This window comes from Haliotis rufescens, unplaced genomic scaffold (genome assembly GCF_023055435.1).
Source record: "Haliotis rufescens isolate VD_foot unplaced genomic scaffold, xgHalRufe1.0.p SCAF_2, whole genome shotgun sequence".
NCBI lineage: Eukaryota > Metazoa > Mollusca > Gastropoda > Lepetellida > Haliotidae > Haliotis > Haliotis rufescens.
The window spans coordinates 65,529,778-65,543,784 of NW_025963890.1; the positions used below are offsets into that span (position 1 = coordinate 65,529,778).

The 14,007-nt window shown below is 41.8% G+C and overlaps 1 protein-coding gene across 3 annotated transcripts in view; it reads right to left on the reverse strand.

Moving 5' to 3' along the window:
* Positions 1 to 739: 739 nt before the first annotated feature.
* The window catches only part of LOC124134636 (intraflagellar transport protein 172 homolog), a 52,873-nt gene continuing 39,605 nt past the window's right edge, over positions 740 to 14,007 (reverse strand). For all 3 annotated transcript variants that reach the window (XM_048400393.1, XM_048400392.1, XM_048400391.1), the window contains 12 exons: positions 11,779 to 11,877; positions 10,322 to 10,431; positions 9,028 to 9,091; positions 7,909 to 7,995; positions 7,419 to 7,535; positions 6,874 to 6,984; positions 5,793 to 6,008; positions 5,169 to 5,228; positions 4,383 to 4,481; positions 3,671 to 3,824; positions 3,049 to 3,140; positions 740 to 1,445 (listed from right to left, as the gene is read on the reverse strand). In XM_048400393.1, the coding sequence (XP_048256350.1) occupies positions 1,356 to 1,445; positions 3,049 to 3,140; positions 3,671 to 3,824; positions 4,383 to 4,481; positions 5,169 to 5,228; positions 5,793 to 6,008; positions 6,874 to 6,984; positions 7,419 to 7,535; positions 7,909 to 7,995; positions 9,028 to 9,091; positions 10,322 to 10,431; positions 11,779 to 11,877 (1,299 nt within the window). In that variant the 3' untranslated portion in view covers positions 740 to 1,355. The remainder of the gene's footprint in view (positions 1,446 to 3,048; positions 3,141 to 3,670; positions 3,825 to 4,382; positions 4,482 to 5,168; positions 5,229 to 5,792; positions 6,009 to 6,873; positions 6,985 to 7,418; positions 7,536 to 7,908; positions 7,996 to 9,027; positions 9,092 to 10,321; positions 10,432 to 11,778; positions 11,878 to 14,007) is intronic.

Below are 14,007 nucleotides of genomic sequence, written 5' to 3' on the forward strand. Positions count from 1 at the left end.
TTTCTTTACAGATATATTTCCATTACCAGGGCAGCTGTTTGGTTGAAGTAAGAAAAGACAAAGAGTGTGCCAGTGATTTTGCTTTAACCCTGCTTATAATAGCATTCCAGTTCTATCACATCCTGTCTGTTTCATGGGGGCAACTATGCTTGGCACAAGTAGTGACTAACCGGATCGGCGGTCAGGCTTGCTGACTTGGTTGATGCATGTCATCCTATCCCATTTGCATAGATCGATGCTCATGATGAAGCAAAAACTGGTCTTCTTTGAGCCAGAATAATGTGTCTGTGAGGTATGGCTTCTCAGTGGGTTAGCACTATAAATCTCGAATAAATGTTGACTAGTTCAAGCAGCCGCAGCCACATGCACGCACACAATGTGCATAAGTGCATCCTATATATGTGGAATAATCTTATACACTTAAACTCTATTTCACCTTACATCACCCCATTTCACCTCACCTAACAATTACAGGGGTGATTGTTGTAGTCGGCAATATTCCAGCTATATATCATAGCACCCTCTTTATAGTTTTATTTGTAATGAGACCAACAATTTGCTGACCAGAACTATCAGGGTAGGATGACACACAACCAGGTCACACATTTGACCAATCAGTTCTTAGAACTCTTTGCCCTAGAATGGTCACTGGGTTGTTAGCTAAAAACACCTAAAAAACCGCACCAACTGTAAGTTTTTCAGAGTATCAGTAGTTATTGAAAACAAAGAACATGATATGTATATTTACAATTCTCTTTAATGAAATTCAATAACAAACACCATTTTTCATCATACTGTAAAAAGTATCAATCACATACATTATGAATATGTAATTTTCATAACAATATAATGACGGATGTTATAATATATGTAACAATATTCTGATGAATGTTACAAGTGACCTAGGGTACATATAAAGTAGATTGTTTACTTCCTTCATTAACATCCCAAACTTGGGGCCATAATTTCACTTTTGTGTTTGTTTGATTTACATTTCTGTAAATATTGTAACAAAAGTTGACTACTGAGCAAACATGGCGGTTAAAGCACTTTACAATAAGGCAAATATCTATAACAGTACACATCCAAGGACTGGTGAAACCATTCATGTATAACAATCAATAAATAGTTATCTGTGAATTGCTGTCAAAAAATACGTTCAAAACTACACAGTATGGAGTATATGATAATGAATGACACTGTGTGTTAAACTGTCACTTTGTGAGGACGGAATGTAGTGATAACAAGGAATACAACAGAGTCGACAACTGTATAACTGTCAGTGTTATCTATCACAGCTGAGAATCCCACCAGGGAGAAGAGTTGTCTCCCCCAAAGGAAGGAGTTGTCTCCCCCTACTGGAAGGAGTAGCTTGGGTTGGGGGTCGCTCCACACCAAGAGCCAATGAACTTGAGGACATCTTGCAGCTCAGGACTGTGTGACACCTGCAACAGAGTGAGTGAGTGAGTTGGGTTTATAACTGCTGGACAGTATTTCAGATATATCATCAGCTTAGGAAGGAAATGGGAGGAGATCCGGCAGTGACACTGGTGAATCATGAGCATGGGTACGGTGACTAGGATCACTATCAGGGTCAGTGAGAGATGGAATGATGCCTGTCACCAGCATCTGTGCCAATCAAAGACCCTGGAGCAAGTAGATTAGTACAAGATTGTGTTTTGTTTGTTTGTTTGTATTAATCCAGCTATATGACGGCGGTCGGTAAATCGAGTCTTGACCAGACAATCCAGTGATTGACATCATGAGCAATGATCCACGCAATTGGGATATGATGACATGCATCAACCAAGTCAGCGAGCCTGACCACCTGATCCCATAAGTCGCCTCTTACGACAAGCATAGTCATCTTTTACAGCAGGTATGGGTTGCTGAAGACCTATTCTACCCCGGATCTTCACAGGTCCGCATGATTGTGTTAGCATATTCATGTACAGCATGAGAATACATCTCTCAGCCACATTGATTACCAAATAAAATACTATAAGCAGTTACTCCTGGCATCTGGTGAACCCATCTTAATTGGCTGAGGTACTATTCTTCCTGAGAATCACTGAGTGATTAATGGGGTTGTTGGTAATACAAGAACTATATCAATAAGGTCTATGGGTAAGTCAGACATTTTGAGGACACAGCAACATCACAATTGAAAGTTGAGCTCTTCAGATGGTCATCTGTCCAAGTACAATATCACCTGAGGTAGCAATACAATATCAACCAAACCCTATATAGTTTCGACCACCTCTGTGGTGTAGTGCATAGAGTGACCCGGAGAGAGGAAGGTCGGTGGTTCGATCCCTGGCCACGTCATGACATATTGACGTTGAAAGAAGGTACTGTGTTGTTACACATGTTCAGCATTAATGGGATAAAACAAGGATGGGTCTGCTGGGAGTCAGTATGGCTATAAGTGGAATTTCCATGTTAAACAGCAACAGAGCCTCTCAGTATCATGGCACTACACAGTATAAGTCCAGATTGGCACAAGCAGACATACACACATTGCTATATAAGTAATATAGTCTTGAACATGATATAAAACCCCATTTCGGCTCACTACATAGTTTCCTGCTGGGAGGAGAAAGAGGGACCAGTGTAGGTCCAGTGAGAAATCCACTAAATATCTAGATACTATAAGTTGCAGCAGGATCACATGGGGTATAATGCGTCACAGGTTAGGTTTTAAACTTGTGATCCTGCTACAACGAATATATCTTACCGACATGTTTAAATATGACATTATAAAAGAATTCAAACAAATTCAAAATTGATAGAGGTTAGTTTGCGCCATGTCACGTGACTTCCATTGATTCTGAAAAAGTGTGCTGCTTTTTGCTTTGAAGCAGGGTATAAGGGATTTATTCTGCCTCTCAGAAATCCATGTGCAGCCTGACTTGCTCATGGTGGGTTATAAGAGATTTATTCCCCACTGAGAAATTTATTCCCCACCAAGGCAGCATACACAGTATTGTATCAAGATCACATTGACAATCAGATCTCATAAAACTGACATGGAGGTATGATACATACCTTTGTGGCCATAAGGAACTTGTTCCAGTCATCCTTGTTGGCCGTCTTGCCAGGATGCTTAAACTCCACCTTGTTCCGCAGGACGGGGTACCCTGGGAAGTAGACATAGTTAACACATATCAGTACGCTTTTCACACAACTCACACATCTACTAAGGGGACTTGTATTTTTAAACATCACCAACTACTTAAATAATCACCTAGGAGCCGAGACTTTGTAGTTGAGCAGCGTTTTGGGTGTGGAAACATTGGGAGTATAATTTAGGTTTCTTTAAATCAAAAAGCAAAAGCAAAAGTAACTTCCGTAATTTGATAAATAAATGAATGGCAATTCTTGTTTTGCTTTGTTTGTTTGTTTGTTTGTTTGTTGTTTAACGTCGCACTCACCAATATTCCAACTATATGATGGCGGTCTGTAAATAAATCAAGTCTGGACCAGATAATCCATTGATTGACATCATGAGCACCGATCCATGCAATTGGATAAGATGACATGCATCAACCAAGTCAGCAAGCCTGACCACCCGATCCCATTAATCGCCTCTTATGACAAGCATTGGTTGCTGAAGACCTATTCTCATCCACATCTTCACAGGTCTCTTGTTTTGAACATAAAGTCCTACCTGTAATCACACAAGGCATAGAGCGTATGCCCGTGTCTGTGGCAACCAGCGAGGCCTCGTACGTGTTCCTCTCATCCTTGGGGAGGATCTGCTCCACCTTCCTGTTCATGGACACTGTGAGGACCCACTCCTTCAGCTCCTCGTGCTGGCCGCTCTGATTAACAAACCAACAGTTTACCACCTCATTTCCATCTTCCAGCGGCAAAGGTGTTAACTAACTTTATAAAAGTCAGTTAACACCTTTGCCTTGGGAAGATGCCTTCTTTTGTCATCTGTTGTATTGTCTGTTGAGCTAAGTCATCGTAACTATCAAGATCCTCTGTTAGAATTCATTGTTATATATAAACATGAAGTGGTCGTTATTTTTTGTTTTTTCAATATTTACCACTAAAAGTATGTTTTTTATGACATCCCCAGAGTGAATCTTTCTCACGACATTCATGTTTGGCAATAGGTTTGTGAAATGCTTCTGTTCATTCTAACCTCTTACCATCAATATCACCCTACCCATATAAGTAACAAACCTTGGACCTGTCAAACCAGTGGTCAGCAGGCTGAGAATAGAACCAACCCAAAAACTGTTCACACATAGGCCAGATAGCAGCCATTTTGTCCCTGGATCCGCATCTTAGGCATCTAATGACAAGCACAATGTACACAAGACTTATTGCATTTCAAAACCATCCCAGTTGGCGACATGTGCATGACTTACGGACAGATACGGTTTCTCTGGGAGGGGGATCTCGAAGGGGATGTCTGTGTCTTGGAAGTCACTGTGGTCCAGCATGTCTAGTGTCCCTTCCTCAATAGCCTGGCAGAGACATACAGTACAGTAGGCAGCAGAAATACACACAGGAATACTGCACAAATATTTAGGACTGATCGGTTGAGGTGAGGTGAGATGATTGGGGATTAACGTCATGTCCAAGATTATTGCATTTATACATCGACGTGCATGCATGTTTGTGGGTGTGTACGTCTGCTTGTACTAGTCTGGCCAGACTAATGCCGATTTTATAGTGCTAGCCCACTGAGATACCATGTCGCAGTTTAACATGAATACCCCACTCCGAGCCAGTCCTTGTTTTAGCCCCTTAGTGTCCAGCACTAGGCGCGGTCACAACAAGTACCATCTTTTAATGTCTATGGTATGACACGGCCAGGGATCGAACCCATGACTTTCTGCTCTCCTGGCGGATGCTCTACCACTAGACCATGGAGGCGGTTACTGATTGGTTGTCATCCTAGGAGTCTGGGTACATGGAATGGCAATGTAAGAAGCTCTATATTGGTTCCATCAATGAGGGCTGTGTTGCAAAGAATTTATTTATTCTTTGCCAACTGAACGATCCAATCATGGGAAATAACAGGCAGAATATTATTGGATAGAACAGAAAGATTTGTTGATGAAGAAAACATATGAATGCATACATAGAGTACTTTATATTCCCTGTTTGAAGAAGAGGATGAAATCCAACAGTGACCATAGTCCACATACCTCTGCAATATCCAAGTATCTGTTCAGGAACACGAAGGCCATGTTCTCCCAGCCGTTGTTCTGTGAATACAATCAAGTGGTCATTCACTGGTGATCGTTCAGATGTTTATGATATAACTGCCATCAACTCGAATACTTGACAATATTCCTGTTAATTTCTGAAATTCTATAATCCTTCCCATAGCATGCTGTCATTTAGAGGTTGGTTGGTTGGTTGGTTGGTTGGTTGGTTGGTTTGTTGTTTAACGCTGCATTCACCAATATTCTAGCTATATGATGGCGGTCTGTAAATTAATCAAGTCTGTACCAGACAATCCAGTGATTAATATCATGAGCATCAATCCACGCAATTGGGATCGATGACATGCATTAACCAAGTCAGCGAGCTTCACCACCCCATGGGTTGCTGAAGACCTTTTCTACCCCAGATCTTCACGGGTCCCATTTAGAAGTGAGACATCTGGACTGTACATCAAGTTTAACCTAAGCCTCCATCAGATCATTTCTTTCCAAAATGCCAACTTATTTCCACAAAGAAGCATTTGGGATACAAAACACAAATACCAATGTTAATAATCAAGGTTACAAATAATTGTTCAGTTTTTTCAAAAGTAGACCTCTCACCCTGCACATAATCCCTGCCTCATAGAAAGCCTTGTCTGCAGGGATGACATCAGTATGGCGAAGCAAGGACACACAGATACGGGCAGCGACGGTGTCCAGCGACTTCTGACCTAGGGAGGCTGACCGGGTAGCGTAGTAGTGGGCGATGAGCAGCAGTGTCTCAAACTCCTCATGGTTGGGGGAGTTAGCATCTGGAGACTTGGATATGTTCTCACACTGTCATGGGAGGAGACATAACCTGTCAGTCCTATATCAGTTTATATTGGAAAGTCCAAAGTAAGTAAGCAAATGGTAAGTGCTCCTAACTTCAGTTTGGGTGTTTGTTGTGTAATGCCACTCTAAGCAATAACCTAGCTATATGACAGCAGCCTTTAAATAATCAAGTCAGGACCAGACAATCCAGTGGTGAATGTTGTTAGCAACAACACACAGTCAACAAGTCTCTGACCCTGACAACCCCATCAATTTGGTCGCCACTGGAATCCCTCAGGGGTTCATTACTTAAATGAAACCTATTAGCATGACTAGTATTGACAAAAAGAAAAATGAAGCTGGAATTCAATCCATGATCAGCAGATCCTGGTAGTAAAGGGACAAAACTCTACAGGGGACTTTTTGTACCATTCATAACTTATATGAAACCTATTCGCATGACCAGTGCTGACAAAAAGAAAAACAAATCTATAATTCAACCTATGTTCGGCAGATCCTGGTAGTAAAGGGAAACAATTCTACCAGAGTAGAACCTTATAGTACCTTACACCACTGGCCCACAGTACTAACTCCACTTATAGGATACATAAATGAGTGTTCATTCCAGAGTCAGCAACATCTCCGCTAAATCAAAGCAACACACAATCTCATGGAGACAAACCAGTGACTGTGAACCTCGGGGAAAACTAAATCCCCCAAAAGAAAGTTGGTCGCACTGTAATGTCTTGCCAATGTCGTTTCAAAACTTGTTTCCATTGTTCAACATGAATAATTTTTGGTGCTTAAAAGGACATACTATACCCTTTAAGAATCATTCTTTTTCAGCAATAGCATGTGAACCAACACAAGACTACCGAGACAAAGTTACCACGTCAAACAGCATGTCACGAAGGTCCGCCCACGTCCTGAATGCTTCCGGTTTGTTGAGGTCCCGCTGACTGACCACATCACTGAACAGCCGCTTGTAGATGTTGTAGTTCTGGGGACAATAACAAATCCAAAAATGTTCAAGCAAACACAAATATTAAATGTACCATTCATGAATATTGGTCTCTGAGTGGATGGGTCAGTATGCGAGCTGTGGTGGGAAGAAAGTGACTTAGCCAACAACTGGAGGCGAAGTGGCTGATTTTCTGCCACTTTGTTGAGGCAGAAAACAAACTTAGTGTTATTTCCCCTAGATTTGTTTCACAGATATCCGGAAAATTGCGTCTTGCATAATTAATTCAAGATAAAAATTGTGATTGGTATGTTGCAAATGTATTGCCAACAGTTCGGCAAATCGAAGAAATATACATAAGAAATGTACCTTACATGTTAGCGAGGTTCATTGGAAATAATAGAATGGGTTCAACCAATCAGAATACGACATTCATGGTTAAGGTAAGATAAAGATGCCAGAAAGTGTCCTACCTGAGCATTAGCTGGAGCTCCGTATTTGGCGTAGAGACCCAGAGCCTCTGACGAGGTCCCCCCCTTGATGAGGTGTGTAGCATACAGAGCAATGTACTTATGGAGAACTTTGGGGTTCTACAACATAAGACACTTCGTCTCAATGACAATTTTAATGTAGTCAATCCTTGCAATGAACCCTGAGAACATTATGGATCTAGTGCCATCATTACTTTTATTGGAATGTCCTCATCTGCAGTCTGACATCTTGGCTCTCGGCAAACAGTTACATATTATGAAACAATAACATTTAACATTTCATTACATACTGTATGTCCACATTATTATATATTCATCATAAGCAGAATAAACTTGATATTTCTAATATCTTTTCTTCAATTTTGTCAAAGCATATTACTATCAACAGACAGCTTATGACAGACACTTCACAATACAAGACTTGATGTATTTCTACTGACATCCCCTGAACATGTGTAAATCCCAGCTGTACCTGCTGTTCTGCTGTCTGAATGCACTTGTTCCACTCTCCCTTCTCGGCATACATGTCCAGGGCCCCAATCACATCCACATTAGCCAGCTGCAGCATACAACACATCATGACATCATGGTACACCATACAGGTAGATCCAGGAGGCGTGTGTGTGTGTGTGTGTGTGTGTGTGTGTGTGTGTGTGTGTGTGTGTGTGTGTGTGTGTGTGTGTGTGTGTGTGTGTGTGTGTGTGTGTGTGTGTGTGTGTGTGTGTGTGTCTCTCTCTCTCTTTGTGTGTGTGTCTGTCTGTCTGTCTGTGTCTGTCTGTCTGTGAGTGTGTCTCTCTCTCTGTGTCTCTGTGTGTGTGTGTGTCTCTCTCTCTCTCTCTTTGTGTGTGTCTGTCTGTCTGTCTGTGTCTGTCTGTCTGTGAGTGTGTCTCTCTCTCTCTCTGTCTCTGTCTCTGTGTGTGTGTGTGCGTGCGTGCGTGCGTGTGTGTGTTTCTGTGTGTTTGTTTCTGTGTGTCTCTGTGTTTCTGTGTGTGTGTGTGTTTTGGATGCATACTACAAAGTCACAAAGTGAACATAAACACATGCTAGATGCACTGACACAGGCTGACACAAGAGCTGTTTTGTTTGTTTGTTTGTTGTTTAACATTCCACTCAGCAATATTCTACTATACTACAGCAGCCTGTAAATAATCAAGTCTGGACCAAACAATACAGTGATCAATCAAGTGTGCGCCGTTGAGACGTCATCAACCAAGTCAATGAGTCTGAAGACCAAATCCATATTGTCACCTCCTACAGTCAGCGTATGTTGCCCGGAACCCTCCCAGAGTACAGCTGTGTGTGGACAGCTGTGTCCACCCCTCTGGATCAGCCCGTGCCATACAAGGTATGGACATTAGCCGTCATTATTGTCATGTATGGTATTAGATGTCATCTTGCTCTCATAAATCAGAGGCCACTATATCGTCAGATTAAACAAAATGTCAAACTTGCAGGCAAAGACAAAGACTGCAAGGTTTGCAGAGAACAGCACGTGTTGTGTGTAGTTATTCAACAAGATAGTCCTGTCTCACTGGAGGAGATGTGAGTGCACAAAAGTGCATGATATATACAACAAAACATGGTGGCTCACATCTTCAGCCCTGCCCTGGTTCTTGCAGTATTCCTTGTAACGCTCGTCAACATATGGCTCGTATCTACAACATACAGGAAAGTACGGTAAACATGAGGATAACACTTCTACTTTAGGCTTAAAGATTTAAAAGAATTGGTTCTCAGGCAATAGTTTTTGAAAATATAGCACGTGTGGGCAGTGTCTTTTTTTTTCTTTTCTTTTTTTTCGGAGGGGAGGGGGGTGTGATGGGGTGGGCTTTTTTTTCCTATTTTGGAGGGGAGGGGGGGGGGGGGGGGGGTTCAAACTAGTATGTAAGCAATAAACAGTTGTGCATTAAGCAATTGTGTACAATCAACCTGGGAAAGGTCCTCCCTACATAAATGTATTCCTTGCTGAGTAAAATACTGGAATACAGTATTTGACTACCATTGGACTTTTTTTGTTTTTCTTTTAAAATGGAAATAAAAGATAAACGTGCAGCGAACTTTATGATGAAGCGGGTGGAGCCTGAGAACCAAAATTATTATTTTAGCCTTATGTAAACATTGTTGTAGCAATGTGTTTCCCAGAGCTAGATGTGGACAGCAAATGATCATTCAAGACAAGGTAAACAATTGGGGGAAGGATGGAATGGGGTTCTTTGTTGTTTAACGCGGCACTCAGCAATTTCACAGCTGTATAAAAGCAGCCTGTATAAAAGTCGATATGGACCAGACAATCCAGTGACTGATATTTTGAGTAACAAGACCCAGGCTATGCCGGACAAGAACTTCAACACGATAAAATTCTAGTCTAACTACCGACTACAGTGAACATTCTAAACACAGACATCAAAATGGCACATTTACACTTGACAAATAAAAGATCTATTGTAAAAATTATATGGGCAAAGTTTGACAGGCAGTGCCAGTCTCCATAACTGCTCATTCGTACTCATTACAATGTCTCCAAAGTTAGCAATACCACAGCCATAAGATTTTGTTTTGTTTGTTTGTTGTTTAATGCTGCAGTCAACTATATTTCAGCTACATGACAGCAGCCAGTAAAAAACTCGAGTATGAACCAGACAATCCAGTGACTGATATTGCAAGTAACGATCCACTCCATCATCATGATGACATGCAAGTAACCAAGTCTGTCCACTCAATCCGTTTGGTCTCCTCTTTCGGCCAGCATAGATTCTAACCCAGACCAATTCTAACCAGGCATCCCCATGGGGCCTTCATAACAAGAAGACACATGTGACTAAGACAGAACTGATTTGTCATAAAAAAAAGTGAATATTAAAGAAAGAAAAGAAGATCTGTCCAACCTTGGCTCAAGCTCCTTGGCCACCTTCTTTGCCTTGCCCCAGTCAGCACACGCAATGAACATGTCGATGGCCTCCTTCACCATGTCGGTAGCCAGGTACAGCTCCGCAGCCTGAACACAAAGGGATGTTTTCAGGGAACCAGTCCAAAATCACGTCCAGTGGTAGCACTGCTTTAACTGTATGAGTGAGTGAGTGAGTGGATGTTGCCTAATGCCACAGTCAGCAATAATTAACGTGCATAATGTCCAGACACACCAGTGATCGATAACAGTGTAATCTAGTCATCTTGTAGTTAGTTTAAACACTCCCAAAGTTGGCCTTCCCAGTTGTGTACAATCCTAGAACCCACTGCCCCAGCTGACACAATGGCCAACTAATCACTGGTACCTGAACATATCATATAACCCATCTGGAAACCCATCCAGAAACCCCTCTGGAAATCCATCTGGAAATCACCCTGGAAACCCCTCTGGAAACCCCTCTGGAAATCACCCTGGAAACCCCTCTGGAAACCCATCTGGAAATCCCTCTGGAAATCCCTCTGGAAACCCATCTGAAAATCCCTCTGGAAACTAACATGTTTGTTTATTGTTTAACGCCACACTCAGCAATATTCCATCTATATGACAGTGGACAATTAGTAGCCAGCTCTGGACCAGATAAACCAGTGACTGATATTGTGAGCAACAATCTATGTCGTCGGGGTACAATGACATGCTATCGAATCACCGACTAACCGATCCATTAAGTCTCCTCTAACGACAAGCATCGGTTAGTGGGAACCAATTCTAACCCAGAATCCCCACTGGGGTGTGAACATGAAGAATCATGGTCAACCTAATAGAAGAATGAAAGTTTTACAAAATGGTTCAAAGGATGTTTCAACGATTTCAGATACAGATGATGCTTCTTTTACACCCAGGATATCACTGTCAACCTTCATAACAAAACAGCCTGACATCAAGATGACTTGGGATGAAACATATAACTGACATACCGGTATATTGCAATACGGCCATCAGCAATACACATACTGCAATACAACACTTGTGTATCTATATTTTCCGATACAGTCACAGAAAAATTAATATATAATCATAAAAATTATGACTAATTCTTGATACATTTTGATGACTGGGTTCCTATCTAAACCATGTCAACAGGTTTACACACTTTTAACATTGTTTGCATTAACATTCCATACTAATGATGTAATAGGTAGTCTCGTTTATCCATACTACCTATCTCACAATCGGAAGTCTGGATTATTGAATGAAGACGTACCATTTGAGCAGGACAAATATATATAGTTAGGGCCTCATTACGTATAGCAATCTGCATTACAACACACTGGATACAGCTCTCTATATTGCGGTATATTGCAGTATGAATTATCTGCCAATATGTCAACCCTAAAGATGACTACTACACATCGGCCTGGATGCTGTTGTACTTACTGAAGTGTGTTTGTTGATCTCTGCCAGACGCGGACACACCATCTCAATCACCATCTTTGACTTCTCCGCACCCAGGAACTTGAGTGCAAGGTCACCAGCCTGTGTTCAGTAATTAATTAGTAATTAGACAACAACACAATAACTTGTCCTCACTTTATGTTTCTGAGTGAATGAGTGAGTATGGTTTTACGCCGCTTTTAGCAATATTCCAGCAATATCACGGCAGGGGACACCAGTAATGGGCTTCACACATTGTACCCATGTCGGGAATCGAACCCAGGTCTTCAGTGGGACGAGCGAACGCTTTAACCACTAGGCTACCCGACCGCCCCTTACGTTTCTGAACCAATGTACTTCACGTAATACCCTCTGCACAGGGGTCTCCTAAGATGATGTCTATACATAAGTCTGGACGCACAAACCAGTGATTAATATTATGCACAATGATCCACGACGATGAGATGCAATCAACCAAGTCACCAAGCCTGAACACCTGATTCATGAGTGAGCTGAGGTGAAATGGGGTTTAACGTCTCGTCCAAGATTATTGCACTTATATAGCGATGTGCATGTACGTGTGTGTGTTTGTGTGGCTGCTTGTACTAGTCCGGACTGATGCCGATTTATAGTGCTAGCTCACTGAGATACCATGCCGCAGTTTAACATGAATATCCCACTCAGACACAGTATACTATACTGACTCCGAGCCGACCTGTCCTTGTTTTAGCCCCTTAATGCCGAGCGCCAGACAGGGTAACACCAAGTATCATCGTTTAACGTCTTTTGGTATGACGCGGTCGGGGATCGAACCCCGGACCTTCCGCTCTCTGGGCGGACACTCTACCACTAGACCACGAAGGCGGTCTGATTCATGAGTGAGTGAGTATGGTTTTACGCTGATTTAGCAATATTCCAGCAATATCACATTGGGGGACACGAGGAATGGACTTCACACATGGTACCCATGTGGGAAATCAAACCTGGGTCTTCCATGCGACTAGTGAATGCTTTAACCACTATGCCACCCCTCCGTCGTTTCATGAAGCCAGCTCGGAAGACAAAAACAGGTTGCTGAGGACCTGCTCTAACCCAGGATACCCACTGCCAGTTATGATGGTGATGGCAATTAACAGCAAATGTTTCTTCTTGCCATAGTCAAGTAGATTTTTGAAACAGTAAAACCTCATTAGTTCTGACCAAACAATGGTTAAACCCAGCCAAAGAACGATCGCTGTCGCATTATTCCAGCCATTTCCTGGCAGCTGGTAATAATCTGATCTGGGCCAGACAGATCTGTCATGGTGTGAAGACAAACTGTCAGCCAGGGCCCCATTCCACAAAGCCATCATAGCGCTAAGGTGATCGTAACTCCCATACTTTAACATAGTTTTATTACAGTCATAGTGCTAAGGTGATCGTAACTCCCAAACTTTAACATAGGTAGTGCTTAGGTGATCATAACTCCCATACTTTAACATAGGTAGTGCTAAGGTGATCGTAACTCCCATACTTTAACATAGTTTTATGACAGTCATAGTGCTAAGGTGATCATAACTCCCATACTTTAACATAGGTAGTGCTAAGGTGATCGTAACTCCCATACTTTAACATAGTTTTATTACAGTCATAGTGCTAAGGTGATCGTAACTCCCAAACTTTAACATAGGTAGTGCTAAGGTGATCGTAACTCCCATACTTTAACATAGTTTTATGACAGTCATAGTGCTAAGGTGATCGTAACTCCCATACTTTAACATAGTTTTATTACAGTCATAGTGCTAAGGTGATCGTAACTCCCAAACTTTAACATAGGTAGTGCTTAGGTGATCATAACTCCCATACTTTAACATAGTTTTATGACAGTCATAGTGCTAAGGTGATCGTAACTCCCAAACTTTAACATAGGTAGTGCTTAGGTGATCATAACTCCCATACTTTAACATAGGTAGTGCTAAGGTGATCATATCTTCCATACTTTAACATAGGTAGTGCTAAGGTGATCGTAACTCCCATACTTTAACATAGTTTTATGACAGTCATAGTGCTTAGGTGATCATAACTCCCATACTTTAACATAGGTAGTGCTAAGGTGATCATAACTCCCATACTTTAACATAGGTTTATGACAGTCGTAGCGCTAAGGTGATCGTAACTCCCATACTGTTACATAGGCTTATGAGAGTTGTAGCGCTACGATTGCTTTGAGGAAGGGAGCGCTGGTTATATGAT